The following is a 21,480-nucleotide window of genomic DNA, read 5'->3' as shown; positions in this document are numbered from 1 at the left end:
ATTTAAAGGTTCAAAAGTTTTTATTCCAAGCTTTTAATGATTTCAATTTTCAACAAAAGCGTAATTACCATGGCGCTGCGCTAAAAAGTCAAGAAAAGGGTTCAACGTATTTTTTGCCGAAAAGCTTAAATAAAAGGTCTTGTGAATATTTTTTTTTGGAAGAACACCTTGATTTATAAACAAAAAAAAACTTGAAACTTGATAACGCTATATACTAGATTAAAGACGCTTATACTTGCTTGTTAATACTTTTACTTGTTAATACTTTTACTTGTTAATACTTTGTGCAAAAGCATTCTTTAATTTTTTTTACGATAGTTTATTTAACTGTTCTAATGTAAAATTATTTTTACTATTCAAGTTGAATTATTAAGTAAAATAAAAATTACCTTTTTAACACAAAATACTTTAAAAGAATTTTTGTAAAAATATTTCAGCGTATTACATTTTACTTTCTTTAAAGAGGTTGTAATCTACAATTCAAGTATTCACACGTTTGTTATTAGTATTGTTTATCGTTTTTTAAAGGCTAATTTGAAGTTATATATATATATTTTAGTTCTTATGTTACTAAACAAGATTCATAGTACATTATTAAACACAAAATTCAGTGAATTTTCGTTTAGCTTTATTTTCTTTTATTTTTTATTTCGTTTAAGTGATTGTCTTATTACTAAAGATTTAAATACTTAAATGATAAAAAAAATTATGTGTACGACTCGATAACCGAAAGGTTTTTTAGACCAAACTTTTTGAGAGCTTTTTTTTATCGTTCAATAAACAATGTTAGCAAATTGAGTAATTGTACTAATGGTTATAAATATTTTACTTAAAAAAGAATTTCAATGTAATTTACTTGTACATAAATTTTTATTTTTACTTTTTTCAGAACAGTGTTACGCTAAAAAATCTCATTAGGTAAAACAAATCAAAAAAAAAATTTAGTTATTTAGTTAAGAAAATATAGTTACGTAGAAAAATAATTATTTGCTAAAACTTTGATAATGTAAAAAATAAGTTCTTAGTTTAAAACCAAGTACTAAGAAAGCTTAAATAACTAATGTATGTTTAACTCGCAGATGCTGTTAGTAGGTATTAACTATTTATCGAAATTTTTAGACGAAAAATGTTAAAAGTTATAACTTTAGACTTTTTTTAATAAAAAAAACATTTACATGTACTTTTTGAAGAAATCTTCTTTAAGTTACTATTTGGAAGTTTTTTTTTGTATTAAAATAGCTTTAATCAGCATTGAATTTATATTGTGCTTAACTATTTTGTAAAACTTAAACTAATTGTGCAAAAACAAGGTCTAAAACATACAGTTTACAAATTTATAATTCGGGACGTTATTACATATGAATACATTTCTAATTTGTTTTATAAATTCATATGAATACAAAATCAGAAAATTAAATCTTAGCGAAAGTAGGATAAGTTATTAAGCTTGAAATATTACTATTTTTAAACTAATCCTTGGATTTTTTATCTGCATAATTTGAATATGTTAAATAATATACTATTAGTAACCAAAAACAACTACCTTTTTTAAAAATTCACCTTTAAAGATTAATTACGTAAATAGTTGTTACTTAAGGAACTTCCTTGTTACTTAAGGAACTTCCTTGTTAGTTAAGTAACAACTATTTACGTAATTACTTCTTTGAAGGAAGTATGATTCATGACCTTAAACTATAAATTTATACTTAAGGTTATTAGCTAACATTTGTTTTCGGTAACTTCTTATTCATTGGATTGAATGTAAAGTACTATACTAAAGGAGCTTTAAGTATTTAAATTATGTTTTAAATGAGGTTTGATCTATAAAGTATTAAATTAAAACTTAATATACAAAAAAATTACTTGAAAAATTTAAAGCAGCAAAAAAATGTTAAAGCATAGTAGCCAAACATTATAAAATACAAACTCCTATTTGTAGTTATTATTTAATTGAACAATGGATGAAAAAATTAGCAATATAAAAACTGGTGGTTGGAGCGAAGTTGAGCCTGCCACTGACAGCGTTCAAAATATTGCAAACGAGGTTTTTTATAAGTTTTTATTTAAAAACGTTCATGTGACATAAAATAAACTAATACTTGTTTCATACAATTTGTAACAAAATTGAAGTTGTTCTGAAATGCAAAATTAAAATTAACGTAAATTAGGTGAGAAGGTACGTGGAACTGAGATACGGAGATTTGAAAATTTACAAAGCAATCGAGTATAGAAGTCAAGTTGTTGCCGGGGTGAACTTCGAAATCAAGGTTTGAAAACATACGACTTTGAAATGTTTTCACATTAATTTTTCAAATCAATAACAATTATTTTATGTACAAATTAGTATGTGTATCATTTTTATTTTATTTTATTGCTTTGAAGAAATAAGATTGTTTTATTAAATGTAAAAATAACAGATCCAAATTGACGAGGAAAAATTCACAACAATTTTCGTTTTCCAACCTTTGTTGGGAAAGGAGGCGGAGTTCAAAGGGTTCAAAGAAAAGTTTGTTCCCATAAAACTACCTGTAGGTTATGATGAGATAGCAAGAGCGAATGATGATGTACAAAGAGTTTGTGATCAGGTTAATTAGAATTTTAAGTTCTCTATTTATTTTTTATTAAACTATTAGCTATAAGTTTTGATACCAAGAACTAACTCCCAGAGAAACCAAAGCCAAGACAATATTTTTTTTAAACAGCTGTTTTAAACTTTATTGTACATTAGCATATATAAAAAAAACTTAGTACTTAGTAGCTAGCTTAGTTTTAAGCTGGAAATATAAAAAAGAAAATATTGTAGTAGTTTGAAAATAAAACACATTTTTTTAATTTGAAATCTTTAAAAGGTAAGAAGTGAAGTGGAGAAAAGCTACGGATACGATGTTACTTTTGGAATGTACTTGGCTTTACAATACCAAGACTTTGTTGACGGCGTCAGAATTTTGAACAGCAGAATTTTAGTAAGTTTTTTTTTCTAATCTAGAAGTAACAATTTATGTGTTTGACAGATTTTAAGTTTACTGTTAACAATTTTAACATGTATAAACTAGGTATGCGTACTATAAAAAAAACTTTAGTGTATTTATTATTTTAATAGAAACAAAAAGTTGAAGAGTAAAAAGACCTTTTTCGATGAACAATTAAAAAAAAATCTTTATTTAAAACATTCCAAAATAAAAAGAAACGTTTTGTTTTATGCGAAATTATTATAAAAAAAATTTAGTTTTATGTTTTTCAGATTCAAATCGACCCTGCTCTAGTGTTCATTACAATTGAAGTGGGCTTTGGTTTAGATGGAACTCCTACTTCTAGCAGAATTGTTCAAAATTAACTCTTATAAGCTTAATGCTTTACTCATATTTTTTGTTGTAATTTTTTTTTCCGTTTTGTTAATAGGTAACCACACAGATAATGGGTTACCGTTACAAGTTAAAACTGTTTTCGATTTTTTTTTAATGTACGCTTTGATATAAGTTTCTGATGTTGAACACCAAATACTGTAATGTACTGCTTGAGTACCAGCTTTTGAGCCAAAATGCTCTGTGTTTAAAAGTACTTTTATGTTAAGTTTGTCGTTTAATTTTTTTTATATCAATATATTATAAAACTTTTTTTGTTGTACTAAGTGTCTTCAAACAAAACATAAGAGAATTGTTACAAAAATAAACAATATTTTAAGTAAACGTGTAAAGAACATATTATTATTCATAAACAGTAAGCATCTATATTAAAAAGATTTGTTTTGTTTTACTTAAGCAAATAGTTAAACTTGTATTTACAAATCAAATATTGAAATAATCAAAATAATGTAAAAAAAAAAAACATTCAACCAAGATATCTCAAAAAAGTAAATATTGACATTTACAAAACTTAAAAGTTAAAGATAAATGTAAGTATTTTTTAAAATTCACTATTAGAATCTGAATGACAAAAATTTATAGCTTATAGCATCTGACCTTAAAATCGAACTTTATATGCACTCATGCTCATTGGCTCATTCATTCTTATCTAAGAATTAAGTAGATTTAAAGTTAGGCGATAACAAATTGTATGATTTGAAAAAGAACAACTTATTCACTTATAGTTTGTACTCTACCTTGTGGAATTATTTTTATCTTAAGTTTTAAGGTAATTTGATATAATAAATATACTTTTAACATACTTAATTTAGGTTTAATATATGTATGTTAATTGCCTTCTTTTAGAATTTTTGTAGTAACTGCTTTATATATTTTAAACATATTTCAGCTAACTTAATTTTAGTTTAGATAATTATTGTTTTTTGACTTAAACTTTGAATAAGATCAATCTTCGTCAATACCACAGCTTACAACATTTTACCACAGCATACAAGCAATAAACGATTAAAAAATATTAATAATCTTAGATTAACTAAAATAAATACTGTCTAATCAGTTAACAATTTTATTTAATTAATAAATTTGTTTTATACGTAATTAAACATTACTTACGTAATCAACACTTCATACATCAACAAAACATACTCAAAAATCTCGAGTTTTTTGAGTTTACTAATAAAGTAAACATATATATATATATATTTAATTTTTCAATAGATATAATTGAATTCAAAGTAGAAACGTTTACCATTTTTGTTATAATACAGAAAAAAAAAACTAATTTATATAATAGTGGTTTTAAAATTAAATAAAACATCACTTTACAGCTAGATATATGTATTTATATATATATTTATCTAATTATATAGAAACATTATTTTAGACAGCTGTTTTGTACATGAAATATAAAACTTCATGTACTCCTCAGTAAGCTACAGTTTATTACAATAGTAAACAGAAATTTAGATTTTGAAATTTTTTTTATAATAATCATGAAGTAGTAATGGTACAGTTTATTGTAGCTGGATTTGAAAAATACGCTGTAGTTGTTAATTTATGCATTTTGGAAAGTTTGGAAAACGGGATTTAAGAAAGATGTTTCAAACTATTAGAAAATTGTTTTAAACTATTTAAAAATGTTTTTTCACTTCTCGTGTTTGCGGCTTAAATTTTACTTTGTTTTAATATTTAGTTAGTTTTAATTTTTCTAAAAAAATATTTTTGGTATTAAGTCGACCAGAAATTTTTATAAAATCTTTAATTTATATATAATTAAATAGATGTTTTAACGTAAGTTAAAAGTTTGTTCATTTCTATTACGTGAGCTATTAGAATTATGTAAATAGTATATTTTTTCTGAGCATAATTCGTTTGATTTTACCTTTATAGTTAAACAAATTTTAAATTAAAAATTTACTCCATTTAAACTTTTTCTAACTTTAAAAGTTTATTTTCAAAAGTTACATACAACAATTTTATATTAAAATGAGTTTAAAGCCAAAAATTAGTTTAGTTTTTTAAAGTAAGTTATTTATAATTTTTATCTTTTTTTCGTTTAATTAATTTGTTACTAGTCTTTAATTGTTATGAGGTTTGTTTTTAAATTAGGTAGTATAAAATGGGAGCCGATCATTTCTAACCTGCTATCATTTCTAACCCGGTCACTTCTAACCCGATCACTTCTAACCCGATCACTTCTAACCTGAGCACTTTTAACTTAATCACTTCTAACCCTATCATTTTTAACCCGATCACTTCTAACCCAACCACTTTTGATTCGGTTACTACTAACCCGATCATTTCTAAGGAGATCATTTCTAACCCGATTTAACCCAATAATTTCTAACTCGATAACTTCTAGCCTGATCGTTTCTAACCCATTTTACTTGTTTATTTTATTTTTATTTTTCAATCTGGATTTCATGCAAAAATAAACTAGTTTTAATAAAGTTATGAAAAAACAATCTAGGTTCTTTAAAAAATGCTGGTTTTAATGTGTTACGTAAAAAACATTTTTAGTATAAATTTTAATTTAGTATTAAATTAAAATAAATTTAGTTTATTTTGTACCTCATTTTTCGATTTTCCATCTTACACATAACTTCATTTTTTTAAACTATTTTATACTTTTTTTTCTAATTCTACTATAATGTACGTTTTTCGTTAATCATATAAAATTTATTAAATCGTTTACTTTACAATATTTTGAACTCTTCTTTGTAGTTATAACTATACTTAAGTTGGATCTTATTGTGATTCACGTGACTATAAAAATTCTAACATAAGTAAATTTTAAAAAGTAAACCTTTACAACTTTAGTATTCAGATACAAATTCTTTATAGTACGATCTAAAAACTACATTGTAATTTCAAAATAAATGTTGTATTATTGCTGAGTAATGTATCAATGTTTTATAGTAGGTTAGTTTTAAGTTTCATCTTAATAACTTATACAAATTGTTCTACAAATTGCATAGGCCTATTAAGATAAAATAATTCAAACAAACATTAAAAGAAATTAAATACTTTTGTTATTTAAGTGGAAAACATGATATTATAGATATAACCTAGCTATTATAACAGTTATGTCATATAACAAACCTCAAAAGTATGTTACATCGATTGATTGTCTTGATTTCACATCATTAATAAATTTTTCTTAATCCTGGAGCAAAAAAAAGTCATTAATAATTAAACAGACTTGTTTATTCGTATAACAAATCCGAGGGTAATTAAATTTCGCCTTAATAAGTAATTAGATAATCTTCTTTAAAACCTTCATATAAACTTATATAATATACGAAATGTTTCAATTACGACTTAAATTAGTAGTTTAGTTGACAAATATTTCTTTAAAATTTACGTTATCATGAAAAGTTGAAATAACGTAAGTAAAAAAAAAAGTACTAAAAATCATTTTTAAATAGAATAATACATTAATTATAGTTAAATTGAGTATGATTAGGAGCAGAAGCTTAAAAAACTCCATCAATATCTTTGTTTCCTTTAATCAACTATTTTTTCAGACGATTATTACACGCAACAATTTAACTTTTTATACATTACAGTAAAGCCAGCTTAAGGTCTATTGACTTTATTTTCGGTGTTTTTTGCACCTCTAAATTTTTTTAAATGTCTTGAGTTTTTTCTTCATTAGAAATTAAAACCTATATTATAGGTTTCACAATACAAACTATTTTTGTTTTTTTTTTTAAGTTTTAAGTTATATAAATTAATCTAGTAACTTATATTTATATCTCATATTTGATGATCGCTAAATTGTATATATATTTTTTTGTTTTTGGAAACCTCTGAAATAATAACTTTTAAAGTATATCAAGAAAATTACTAAAGAAATTTCTATTATTTATCGTGAGAAATCGTTTTCGCAAATTTGAATTTTGAAAACTTTTAAATTTCAATGAAAATATAAATTTATTTTTCTCTATATACATCATATTTTAAAATAAAAAATAAAAATAAAAAATATAAGTTTTTGACACTTAACTTTTATAGTTAACTTTAATATATAACATTTCTTATTTATTTTTTAGATATTATTTACCATTGGCTAAATGAAAGAAATTAAATTTAAGTTTATTCACAACTGTACAATGATTTATGTTTTCTCTTGTGATATGATACATATACAGTTTAAGCTAGGTTTACTTTACTAAGGAAATTATAGTACTAAATACTATTTTTTTTAACTGATGGCATCAAAAAACAAGCTATCATCATATTTTCTTGTAGAAAAATAAACTAAAAACAAATTATTTTATAGTTTTAAAGTTTATATAAAAATTCTGTAATAATACTAGTAGTAACTATTAGTCTACGAAGTTAAACTATTTACTTATTGTTTTACAAGTAAGCATTTATGATACTAATATTAAGTTATTAAAAAACTATTGAAGTAGTTCATCCGTACTTCTAGTTTAACTTTTTGAGTTATTTTTCAATAAAAGTCGGTTTGACTACTATAAATAAACATTATACCGAAAAAATATTAAAATATCATTCAATAATCAATCAAATGATTTTTAAGTAATCTAGAAACAGTTTAATACGTTAGTTAATTTAAAAAGCATTAAAATGGTTTGGAACTTTTAAGTTGTAAGCTTAGACCTAACTTTTTGGTACCAAAGACTTTTCTTTCTTTTTTAGTAGAAAGTTATAATTATAGTTAACTTTTTTCAACGCCATAAGTTAAAAAATAGTATTTGGCACTAAATTTACCTCAGCATAGTAAACCTAGCTTAAACTATACATGTGTCATATTACAAGAGGAAACATAAATCATTGTATTTTTGTGCATTTATTATGTTTTTAAAAATTAATTAATTATTTAATTTTTTGGGCTAAAATAACGTATTTTTATATTGTAACAGATAAAATGTAAAAGTTGCATGTAGGTATTATTATTGTAAGCATATCACTATTTTAACTACGAAAAGTTTGAAAATAATTCTATCGTACCAAAATTATCTTAATTAGATTTTTTTTAAACAGATAGAGCTTACTAGTTGATATAAATTATTTTAAATATTATCTAAACTATTCGTTTCTAATGAATTGAAGTAATTAAAAGACATAATTTAAGTACAAACATTATAACAATTTCAGACTAATAACAAACAAATGGTATGAAAAAAATGGAAAAATATTAAATGTGTTACTTAAAAAACCTTTTTATTTTATTTCAAACTCGTTTTAATATAAAGTTGTTGTATGAACCTTTTCAAATAAGTTTCTAAAATTGGAAAACTTTCGAAAATTTTTCAATTTAACATTTATTTAACTACGAAATTAATATTAAACTAATTATTTTAAATAAGTTTTCATTTTAGATAATTTTGATAGCAGACGTGATAGAAATGAACATACTTTTAGATTGTGTAAAAATATTTATTTGGTAAAAATTATATATATATATATATAATTATAGTTTGATGCTATATCTAACTTGAAAGACGTTACTTTATAAAAAAAAAATCAGTTTTATAATCCAAACGACTTTTCGGTTTTCTTCTCATTCAATAATGTCTGTTTTAAAAATCAACACATCTGTTATATTGTTAGTAAGCTAAAACAATGAATTTTTTTTAAGTTTTAAATTGTTAGTTACGTAAACTATGATTAGTTACGTAATAAACAAAATTATTCATGAACTAAAAATATAAACTGATTAACGGATATTTACTTTAGTTAATCTAAGATTGTTAATATTTTTTTATTGTTTATTGCTTGTATGCTAAATGTTTAAAGTGTTTAAAAAACATATTTAAGCTGTGGCATTAAAGAGGTTTCAAAAAATATGAAACAGTTACTACAGAAAGAAGTCTAAAGATAATGTATTTCACAAACAAATATTAAACCTAATTTTAGTATGTTAAACTTTTATTAGATTAAATGCCTAAAAACTCAAGACAAAAAAAGTTTTTTAAGAATCTAGTAGAAATCTTGGGTAATTAAGCTATTTATTATAAAACCATACAATTTATTAGTTTCTCCGGTATCGTCTATCTTTAAGATTTATTTAAATCTCTGATTACTACAAACCAATAAATGTTAATACTACTACTTAAATGCTTGTAAAGTTAATGATCACGACATTTGTTTACCAGTTTTGAAATCATTTTTTTGTAAATTTTGTATATTTACATCTTACTAATTGTATATGTAAATGTCAACTGTATCGTTAGTAATATTTTTGGAATATCTGAGTTAAAAGTAGTTTTTTTCATAGTATTCTAGTTCTTTTTTTAACCATTGTTTGTTGTTTACGTAAAAAAAATAAATCTTTAGTATAGATGTTTTATTTTCATATCACAATCATACGTACTTCAAATGTTACTAAAAACTTTATATTTAGCCAATTAAATTTTAGGTGTATTTCTTTGTTTTCGCTTTGTAATATTTAGTTAAAGATTAAAAGTTTTATCATCAATCTGAAGTAGATAAATTAATCAACAAATTTAACATAAAGTTAAAGATTGTGTTAAAGAAACAAAGTATTTATGCCTAGAGGTGGGTACTCAGGAAAAAATTAGAGTGTTTGGTAATTAAACTAAAAAAATTAAATCAAATGTGCACTAAAAAAATTTTAATATTTAAAATAACTTTTTTTTACGAAAAAGAAAAAAAGTGTTACGGTAAAAAATCTGAGTGAAGTAGTAAGCTTAAAAGATTTAATTACGAATAATTTTTCTGAAAGTCGGAGTTCCATCAAAACCATAGCTTACTTCAATTGTTATGAAGACTAGAGCAAGGTCGATCTGAATCTGAAAATTTTTTTAATTTATATTTATTTCGTATAAAACAAAGTTCTTCATTTTAGTCTTAAAATGTCTTACTAGTGAGTTTTTTTTTAATAAAATCGGAATGAAAATAGTTAACTTAGATTGGTACAATCTTAACTTGATGTTACTTTTTAGGTCATAAGTGTGCTAAGCTTTTTTTATGTACACATACCTAGTTTATACGTATTTTTAAATTTGTCCTTAGTTAACTTTACAACTGTTTAATAAAAAATTTGAGGCTTCTGCAATTATAATAAATTAACCAAAATTTCGCTTTTCAAAAGTTTGAGGCCTTCAAGAAAATCAAAGTGTTGTAAAGCCAAGTACATTCCAAAAGTAACATCGTATCCGTAACACTTTTCAACTTCACTTCTCACCTTTAAAAAATTTTAAACTAAAAAAAATGTGTTTTGTTTTTAGGCTACTACAACACTTTTTTTTATCATTATCCGAATTTTAAACTTTTAAACCTAGTTAGTCTTCCACTGATTTATTATTTATGAGTTTACAAAAATGTTTAAATATTTTTTTATCTTGGCTTTGTTTTAGTTTGCAGTTTTTTTTGAAAATTAAAACGGTAACAGCTAAAAAAGTTAAAAAAAATATTGGTAGAATACTGATTTCTAGTTAACCTGATCACAAATTTTTTGTATATCATCATCTGCCCTCGCTACTACCTCGCCGAAACCTACTCCCACAGGCTTAATAAGGGGATTACCCTTTTCCTTGAACCCCTTAAACTCCGCCTCTCTGCCCAACAAAGGTTTGAAGACGAAAATTGTTGTGAACACATTGTCGTAAACTTGGATCTGTTTTTATCAAAGCAATCACGATTTAAAAAGTAATCAAACAAAAGTTTGTTTGTAAACGTTCTACTAAAAGTGGTACTGTTCTCGGTTTGAAAAGTTTTAAATTCATATGTTTTCAAACCTTGATTTCGAAGTTCTCCCTGGAAACAACTTGATGTCTATACTCGATTGCTTTGTAAATTTCCAAGTCTCCGTATCTCAGTTCCACGTACCTTCTCACCTAATTTACATTATATTAAACTTTGTATTTCAGCACAGCTTCAATGTTAAGTATTAATTTATATGAGGCCACGTGAATATTCTAAACAAAAAAAAACCTCGTTTGCAATATTTTGTACGTCGTCTGTTGCAGGCTCAAGTTTGCTCCAACCACCAACTTGTTTTTGTTCATCCATTGTTCAATTAAATAATATCTACACGCAGGTGCATGAGTTTTGTATTATGTATGTACTTATTAGCTACTATATATTTTTTAAATGTGTTTTAATTAAACAATATATTTAAAAGATTTTTTTTTAATCAAACCTAGTTTTGTACATAACTTTCATTATTTTTTAACCACTTTAAACTCTTTTAAGATAGTGTTTTTATGTTCAATGTATTTAGTAATAAAATACTAAAACAAATGTTAGCTAATCATTTTAAGTACATTTTAGTCGTGAATCATACTTCCTTGTTATTTAAGTAAGTAATTGTTTACGTAGTTAACATTTGAAACTTATTTTATAAAACTAGTTGTTTTGTTCACAAAAAAAAAATAATAAGTTTATTCGTAAAAGAAAAAAAATAATAATACTACTACTAAAAATACTTGCTTTAAATAATAGTATTTAAGCCTTATCAATATCACACTTTAACTAGTATATTTTAGGTGTATTTATTTATTAAAGTCTGCAAAATGAACTGGACATGTATTTGTATTTAATATATCAGGCGTTGAAAATATGTAAACTATAAGTTTAGACCTTGTGATTGCACAATTGATTTAACTTTTACAATACTGTTAAGCAAAATATATATTAAATGCTGATTGAAGCTATTTATAGTAAAAAAAAAACTTCTTAATAATATACTTTAAGTAGATTTCTTACAAAACTACATAATACTTTTTTTATATATAAAGTACAGTTTAAAATTATAACTTTAATCCTCTTCTGCTTAAACTTAAACAGAAATTAATACCTACTAACTACATTTTTTTAGCACTTGTTTTAAACTTATAACTTGTTTTGCTCAGAGTTAAAGTTTTAGCTAATAGTTAATGTGTTCGTAACTATATATTAATACTATACTATATACACTTTATGTTTCTAATTTAGTGTAAGTTAAAAAACTGAACTAAAACCCTATATTATCAAAACATTTTTTGAAGAGTATTTTAATTATTTTAAAACTTAAGAAGTTTTGTAAAAGTACTTAAAGTTAATTATTTATTTCTTCAGTTTTATTAAAAGACTTTGGTAGTTTAATTTTAGCTTTTTCTTTTTGCATTGAAACATTTAAGTTTACTTAAATGCTTAATGTTATATAGAGTAAACTTTTAGTAAGTTTTGTAAAACAAAAACTTAATTTAGTTAAATTTAATTAAATTGCTTATTGAATTTTAAAAGCAAGTTGTAGTTTAGTTTACAACTTAAATTTTCTAGTTGTAAATAAGGCTACTTTAATATTATTTTAACGGTGTTTATTTCACTTAACGTATTTCACTTATAAAGTATTTTAAATTCTTTCAATTGTTAATTAAATAACTACCACCTTTTTACTAGCGAAAATGTCTGTAGCCAAAAAAGAATGATATAGTTTAACGGTTACAATGTTCAACTGTTTATCTAAATTAATTGGTATCCTTGAAATATACTTTAAACAAAAAAAGGAACTATATTTTTTTAAAAGTTTTATTACAAAAGAACACTTAACATAATCTTTAACACAAGAAATTATTTATTGTTTACTTAATTTTAAGAAATAATAAATTGATATGTTTAACAAACTGATCTGAAAATAAAAATCAAGTGTTGAACAAAAAATATATAAAGTATTGTGAGATTTGAATAAAAACACATTTTCTAAATTTTAAAACTAAAGTGTTTGATTTTTTTATCTAGTACAAAAGCAAAATTTATAGTAGTAAAATGCTTATAATACTTTTAAAAATCATATATAATAAATTTCAATCATTAAAAAGTATCATTTAAGTATGAACGTTTTTTTTCAAAAGCTAAACATTTACGGAAAATACTTGGTAAACCTAAACCTGTTTTTACAACCTAAACAAAGAAATCAAAAGACAGTAAATAATGGGATTAAACTTGTTTTAAAACAATTATTTGTGTATTAATCATGCATGTGATATTTGAAATTGTCAAATGATTATTGTTTGTTATTCTTGTTAAAAGGCACTATTAAAATTAGCATTTGGACCCATTTGTTGGTTTTGAGGAACAACCATGTTTCCTGAAAATAGAAATGTTTAGTTATTAAACAACTATTAATTAAATTTTAAAAGTTTTTGAACTAAACTTAAATAGTATAGTTTAGGTTTTTTGCATTAAAATAACACTTTTTTTTTACAAATTTACTTAAACAACTTAGATAAATTATATACATTTTTTAAACAAGTTTAAGCCTGTTTTTTAAAATTTATATATTTTTTTGACATGGTTCTAACAAAAAGATATGCCGTAGCTTTCTAAAACTTTTGCCGTAACTACATTATATCAAAGTTTTACAACATGTGAAAGTAGTTACATTTATTAAGAAGAAGCATAAACTTAACGAACCTTGTTGAACATTGCTTAACTGAGCATGTACGACCTGTTGAGAATCAACAGTCTCCTAAAAAAATTGGTTGATAAATTTGTAATTGATAAATAAGTTTAATGACGTTAAACATCTAAGGTTTCAAAAGAAAAAAAAAACTGTTATTTTAATAAATTAAACTTATTCAATTTACTTTATTAAAAAAGAAAAAACGATTAAAATTGTTTTGAAAATTTTATTACTTACTATTAATAACAATCATCAATTATTAAATACAAACTTACTTTCTCACCACAACAATTGCAATGCTTAAAACCAAACACACTCAAAATAATAAGTAAAATCATCAATGTTCCAGCACAAAATGCTATAAAAATTCCAAAATAGTTTCTCAGAAGACCCACCTTGAGTACAAAAGTTATAAAGTTAAAAAACAATTCCTTTACAATTCAGTTACAGCACGGCATCATTTTAAACTTTTAAGCTTTTGAAGTTAAACTTCAAACAAAACTTAATGTTTTTAAATGTTCAACTTATTTCGGCACTCAAGTTGTTACACTTGTATAAAAATACTAAAGCATTAGCTCACAAGGCCAGTTGAGATTACAGAGTTCAGCTAAATATGTTTGCCTTATAAAATAAGTTTCATTACTTTATAAACTTTAACTAAATTAAATTACTTCAGCTGTAAAATCAATAAACAACGCACATAAATATTTAGGTTAAACAAGCAAAACACAAAGCAGCAATTGATTTATTTAAGAATTTAGTCTCATGTGTAAAAGATTTGTATTTTGCTGAGTCAGCACATTCTTGCTGTTTTCAAATTGCAAATATGTGCGACCTTTTATATATAACATAACGTTAACCAGGATATAAAGAAAGTTTACTCTGATAGACACACATAATATGCTAGCTACGATAAAAAACACTTACATTAACAAACAATGCCTCGAATACCACTAGGGTTAACGACAAAACAGCCCCAGCAATTCTAAATCCCACAAAAACTCCGTTCTGAATTTTTTTTTTTATTATGTAGAAGCTTTAGAAAACCAAATTTTTTATCTAAGAGTACAATGTAATTCAAGTACTCAACAATTAGTATAACAAAATTATGAATTGCATGCTTCTGGTTAAATTTTATCTTAAGTAAACTTACATATAAATTAGATTCCGCATTTGACTTTAGCGACAATCCAAGTATTCCAGCAACTAATGGCTAAAAAAGTATTTTAACTTAAAATTTATTAATTCCGCACTTGGTTTTTATTTAGTTACATAAATTTTCAAATACACGTAGCACAGTTAGTTATAGGTGTTTAATATTAAAACATAGTAATGCTTATAATATTCTTGAATTTAAGTTAAATTTTTTGCAAAACAAGTTTTATAAATTCATGAACGTCTAAATATAACAACATAACTTAATATCTATAATATACAAAAAACATACTATCAATGGGCCCCAGATACCTTGCAATACTGAAATCCATATGAGCGTGTTTACAATACCACATAAAAAGGTAATAACTGTGACAACAATAACTGCTATCTAAAAAAAAAAAACTTATTTCAAAGTTGCAAACAGCTATATTACTAAAATAAAAACTTACACTTAGACGTCGAATTATATTTAAATAATTTTCATCGTTGTTTGATGTTCTTTGTACATAAGGATGAACTACATTAATTTGTTGTTGTGTGGGTTCCATCATTCTTATTATTGATATAATACAACTTTATTTTAATGCTCTAATAAGCTTACGTATATGAGTGTTACTAAAAAAACTTTATTGTTCGTTCTTTGTTACTTGGTATAACTTTTTTATAGTATAGTCAGGACATCAAACCTTTTGTTTGTTTATTAAAAGATAAATATTACATGTATTCGAAAAAAGGTTTTTAGTTGAATTATTGTTTTTGACAATGTTTTAACAGCATGTAAACAAAATAATCTTTAGTTGGCTCACTTTAATGATAAAAATAAGTTTTTAATGTTCAAAAAACGCAAGTGTTAACAAAATTATTTACCTAAAGTATATTTATTTCTTATAAAATCAAACATATACGTACTTTTTCAAACAAATGTTTCGACTTCAAGAACAGAATTAGACAAAAACGAGAATCGTCGTTAAAAATTATTTCTGAAAAAAAAACTTTTAAACTTTAGTTTCACACTTACTTATAAACTATTTTACCTTCTATAAAAACATTTATTCCTTTTAAACTTTTGCACTAAGAACTACTAAATCTATCAAAATATTTATTATCTTTATTGTTTAAAATTTTTCAAACAATTTACACACCCTGTTTTTGTTTAGTTTTTTCACTAACAATCTAGTTTTGTAAGCAGATAAAGAAATCAATCAGCAAATAAAATATTCAATTGTTCCCTCATAGGTAAGTTACAACAATAACTAAGTATTCTCGGAAACATAGCTAATATGTACATAATGTTTAAAGATAAAATATAAATAATAAAACTTATGTATAATATAAATATGAAAACATTTTGTTTTAATGTAATTATATTTTAAAATATTAAGGAAGTTTTAGTTTACATTTATCTGGATTTTTAAACTGTTAATTTTATAAACTAAAACTTTATTACATTTTATGAAATTTAAACGGACCACTACTTTTGTCAAACGTTTATAAGTTTCAATTTATTCGAAACAAAGTTAAGCATATCATTTAAGTATATTTTTACTTCGATGAAACTTACATAAAATTATAAAAAAACTAGTGCTTTGATTAATAATTTCATAACTTTTACGTTTTAGTTTTATGCACAAATTTCATTTGTATGAAATAGTACGAAAGAAGTACTTATTTATGTTATATATCTTAAAAAACTATAATATTACTTTATAATAAAAGTATGTTTAAACAGAATGTTTATAAATTTACACGGGTTTCCTATTGTTGTGTAGAAACTAGAAAAAAAAAATTAATATTACTAAAAATATAATCACTAAACTGTCTAATTCAGCCTAAAGATAAAAAAGAAATATAAAACTTTAATAGTTGTCCAAATATTGTAGTATTTTTAACTATTTTACAAAGATAAAAAGCATTTTTTGTAGCAGTTATTCCAGACTTAAAGTAAGATATAATTAATAATTATGAAAAAAATTAGTAACATATTTATGTTGTTTTTAAAACGTAAAACGTAAAACTTTTTAATTAATTTAAAACATATTGTTAAACCTAAGATAGATTGTTATAAAACTATGAAAGTATTAACCCTGCAGCTGTATTTAATATCTTCTTTCTCAACTTTTATACTATGTAATGTATACGTATATTGTATGTGTGACTTTAGTCTAAGTTGTAAAAACTATCTAAAACCCCATATCATGAAAAAATTTTATTAGTTATTTGTTTTAAATGTTTAAAAGCTTACAGAAGTTTTGTAAACTTACTTAAATTTAATTTATTGATTTAGTTTTTATTTTGTATAAGAACAATTTTGTTTAAATTCAGATTTATTTGTACTTCAAGTTAAAAGTCAATTTAAATTTATTATTGTTATATTAAGTAAACTCTTCGAAGTTGTATAACACAAAAACTTAATTTGATTTAAATTGCACATAGAATTTTAGTAGAAAGTTGTAGTTTTGTTTTCGACTAAAATTTTTGTGTTTGTGAAAAAGGCTACATTGATATTGTTTTCACGTAACGATTTGTCACTTATAGATTGGTTTTTAATATTTCTTAAAATACTATCAACTTTTTTTAATAATTACAGTGTCTGTAGCCAAAAAAAAAATAGTAATTTAACCTATACAATGTTCAATTGTGTGTCTAACGGATTTTTCTGAAATGTACTCTAAAAAAGAACATACTGTAGTGTTGTCGAAAGTTTACAAAAGAACGCTTAATGAAATAATTAATTTTACTGGTGAAAATATATCTTGATTGTTTATTTAAATGTATTTGAATTTTTTTGAAAAACTTATATGCGTATAAAAACTTAGTCGTTAAATAAAATAGCAATGGACTTGAATTACTTACAAATTACTTAATTTACAGTTCAATTTTTTTTGTCAAGTACAAAAACAAGTGTATTGAGTAGCCCATTACTTATAATCCTTTTAAAAAGCATACATAAACATAAAAGTCAATCGAATAAAAAAAAAGTAATATTTATTATTGCTTTTAACAATGTAAGTACGAGAAATTAATATAAATAAATAATTTTTTAAGGTTAAAAAAGATTAAACTTATTTTAAAACAGATAGGTTATGTTATTTTTCCATGCGATATGATATTTAAACTAATGAATTGATTATTATCAAAATTTGTTTGTTGTTTTTCGGTGTCTTCTGGCTGATAAGCAGCATCTTCATTCACAGTTGGAACTATTTGTTGGTTTTGTGTAACAACTAAGTTTTCTGAAAATTAAAACTTTTAGTTAACAATTTAAATGTATGTTAATACAAGTGTATAGAACTAAATTAACATAAGTTAAACTATTTTATAAAAATAACAAAAAATATTCTTTTTTCTTTTCATCTATTTAAATAACTTAAACAACTTATATAATGTATGAACAAACAAAACGCTAGTTTTTAAATCGTATATAGTTTTTAGCTCTATGTCGATCTACCAGTTTTCTTTATTCCTGCTGCATTTAAAATGTACTACATAAAATTTATAAGTATATAAATAGTACTATACGTATAATGGTCAATTTAATTAACAAGAAACACATATATGTACGAACCTGGTTGATTATTGTTTGTTTGTTATCACAAGTTGTTTATTATCGATACTTTCCTAAAAAAATGGTTAATGATTTATAATGAATAATTTAGTTTAACGACGTCAACTATCAAACTTTATGAAGTAAAACATATAGAAATCTATCCTAAGTTTACTTTTAATAAAAAAACAAAAAAAAAACGATTACAAACATTTTAAAATATATCATTAACATTTATTAAAACTAAACACCATTTTTTTTCAATTTTCAACTATTGAACACAAATTTACTTTTTCACGAGAACAATCACAGCGTTAAAACCCAAAAAAACTTGAAATAATACATAAGATCATCATTCATTTTATAAGTATAATTTTTTAAATCATATAGAATTTAGCTTTTTAAATAAAACTCCGTTTAAACATTTTTTTTACAAATTCGTGAGGTTTATTATAATCGTAAAATAATTAAAATACAATTATATTTACTTCTTTTGACATTACTCAGACTGTAATTACTAAACTATTTTATTCAACCTACAAATAAAAAGATTGTAAAATTTTTATTGTTGTCTAAATTTTGTACTTTTTTTATCAAGTTTTAAAATGATGAAAAATCTTTTGACGTTAGTAATTTTACATTCAAAAAAAATATTTTATACCTGACTTAAATAAAAAAAAAGTCACAGTTAGTTTATTAAAGTTTAAAACTTAAACAACTTGCAGTTATTAAAATATATTACTACTAACCCTGCAGCTCTGGATTACTTTCTTTGCCAACATTTATAATTGTTATACTAATAAAATTCAATAAATAATGAACTTCATTTGTTGTTCAAAATTGTTAAACATAAACTGTAACATATTGTATGATAATTAGAATTTACTTAAAAAAATTAAATTCTAAGCTTTTAACAAACTAGGCTAGGTTTCTTAAAAAACGAATGCAAAGATAAATATTGTTTATGAAATTATAAACTTAAAAAAAGTTTTTCTACAGGGTAAACTGTGTTTTAAATAAGTTCTATAATAGAGTATACGTTTTGGTTAATAATATTTTAACCCTATGATTGATTACTTTCTAATCAACCGTATTAATGCGAAATTAATAAACTAACCAACTAAAATAAAACACTGTTATAGTTTTTATGGTTTTGATCAGAACGATAAAAATTTATGTAATCTTTCAGTTAAACATTTTTAAACTTCAAGCTAAACATTTTTTTCTCATAAATATATTTTACTAATTTAATTTGTTTTTTTTTGTTAACAATAACTATGTACATGTTTTTTTAGAAGTAAAAAGTGTCTGTGGTCAAAAAATTAAAATAAAACTATTCATAAACGGTTCAGTTGCATGTAGATATGCATGGTATCTGAAACTAGGTTTGTAAATTTAGTATTTAATAAAGTTTAATTACATAAAAGCACTTAGTATAAAATTTAACTTCAAAAAACTAGTAATTTTAGTAACTTTTTAAAAGAAGATTAATATAAAACTTAACTAAACTCACAAAAACTTAAAAATTCAGTTGTTAAGAAAAAAAAAAGTGTTGTGTGAATTAAATCATAAAACAATGATTTTTAAAAATTATAAACTTAAGTATCGAATTTTTTATGTACAAAAGCTTGTGTTTTAAGTATTACAAGATATGCTAAACTAAAAACTCATGCTTGGAAGTAAGAGTTTAAAATTGAAAAGTATTTAATAAGTGCATTTCTTCATTATCTACAAAACAATTTAAAGTAGTTGAATCTTATGGTGTTTAAGACTATGGTATCTTCAAATACGCAGTAAAGCACATTATCATGTTAGAATTTAAGCATCACATGTGAAACAATAAAAAAAAGTGTAAAAATTTAATAAAAGGTAAAATACTCAGTATCTTACATATCAACACTAAAAAGTAGTTTTAAATTCCTTTTTATTTCAAACCACGACTTCAGACTACAAAAATCTTTTTGTAAAACTTGGTTTAAACTACCTATAAAAAGCAAATACTTATAGCTTAGTATTAAAATTATCTTATTTAGTTATTTGATAACAAATATTTTTTTTATATTTCATGATATTTATTAAATAGAAGTTACAAAAGAAACTTTTTGTATCGAAAATTAATCTAAAAATTTGACAATGGAAAATAAACAGTTTTATGGCCGCAAAGTGAATTAAAATAAAAGTTAAACATTTTTAAAAAATACAAAAGTTAAGAATATTTGATAAGATATTTTAGCTTTAAAGTAATTATATTATTTTTAACAGCATAAAAGCTTAAAAAAACATAGTTAATTTTAAAATTGTATAAAACTTTAATCAAAAGTTACAAAATGTTTTATTTTTACAAATGTAAAAATTTTATCATAACATTATAATAATACTAAGTTTTGAAACTTTTTGACCAAATATATTTTTAGAAAATTAGAAATAAAAATAAACTATATTCAATTACTTATTTAAAAACCACCTCAGTTTTTAAGAAATAAATATAAGTATAGGTTGAATAACATAACATTTCTTATCGTTTGTCTATTCTTTATAAGGTGGTGGTTGATTAAACAAAGGGTTAATAACTGGTTCTGGTCGAAAAGAACTATACACGTTAAAGTTTGGAACCATTGGATTAGAACTATGAACCATTACATTACCACCTGGGATTATCACGTTGGGACTAGCGACCGTTTCATCACCGCCTGTAACCATTACATTACCGCTTGGAATATTTTGATTAACAAGATGTTGGTTTCCAAAGCTTGGTTGAAACACATATTGGTTTTGAAGAGCAGCTGAGTAACCTTAAAAACAGAATTTTGATTTCTGTAAAACAAGAACTGCTATTTGTAAAATTTCAAACTAGATATAAAATAACGTTCTGTTATATCTACAATTGTAGCTAAATTAGTTATTATATACGTAATTATTAATTAGTATATAAATATTTATAACAAACCTTGTTTAAACATTAGTTTACTGTAAAAAAGTTTTATAAATAATGTGGTGTACGACTCGATAAGCGAAATGGTTTTTCGTTCACCAGG

At 23.3% G+C, this 21,480-nt stretch overlaps 2 protein-coding genes across 2 annotated transcripts; one reads left to right on the top strand and one right to left on the bottom strand.

Annotated features, from left to right (window-relative positions):
* The first annotated feature begins 1,918 nt into the window (after window positions 1–1,918).
* Window positions 1,919–3,615, top strand: LOC145847274 (uncharacterized). Its single transcript, XM_082953547.1, has 5 exons — window positions 1,919–2,044; window positions 2,169–2,267; window positions 2,418–2,585; window positions 2,850–2,963; window positions 3,242–3,615. The coding sequence occupies exons 1-5, from the start codon at window positions 1,958–1,960 to the stop codon at window positions 3,332–3,334; spliced, it is 561 nt and encodes a 186-aa protein (XP_082809673.1). The 5' UTR covers window positions 1,919–1,957; the 3' UTR covers window positions 3,335–3,615.
* Window positions 3,616–10,054: 6,439 nt separating this feature from the next.
* LOC145847275 (uncharacterized) lies at window positions 10,055–11,369 on the bottom strand. Its single transcript, XM_082953548.1, has 5 exons — window positions 11,292–11,369; window positions 11,096–11,194; window positions 10,798–10,974; window positions 10,429–10,542; window positions 10,055–10,147 (listed from the first exon to the last, which is right to left on the bottom strand). The coding sequence occupies exons 1-5, from the start codon at window positions 11,367–11,369 to the stop codon at window positions 10,055–10,057; spliced, it is 561 nt and encodes a 186-aa protein (XP_082809674.1).
* Window positions 11,370–21,480: the final 10,111 nt, after the last annotated feature.

This window comes from Thalia democratica, unplaced genomic scaffold (genome assembly GCF_965202585.1).
Source record: "Thalia democratica unplaced genomic scaffold, ktThaDemo2.hap1.1 HAP1_SCAFFOLD_864, whole genome shotgun sequence".
Taxonomy (NCBI): Eukaryota; Metazoa; Chordata; class Thaliacea; order Salpida; family Salpidae; genus Thalia; species Thalia democratica.
Note: the sequence above shows the minus strand (reverse complement) of the source record. Positions and strands in the feature narration are given on the sequence as shown.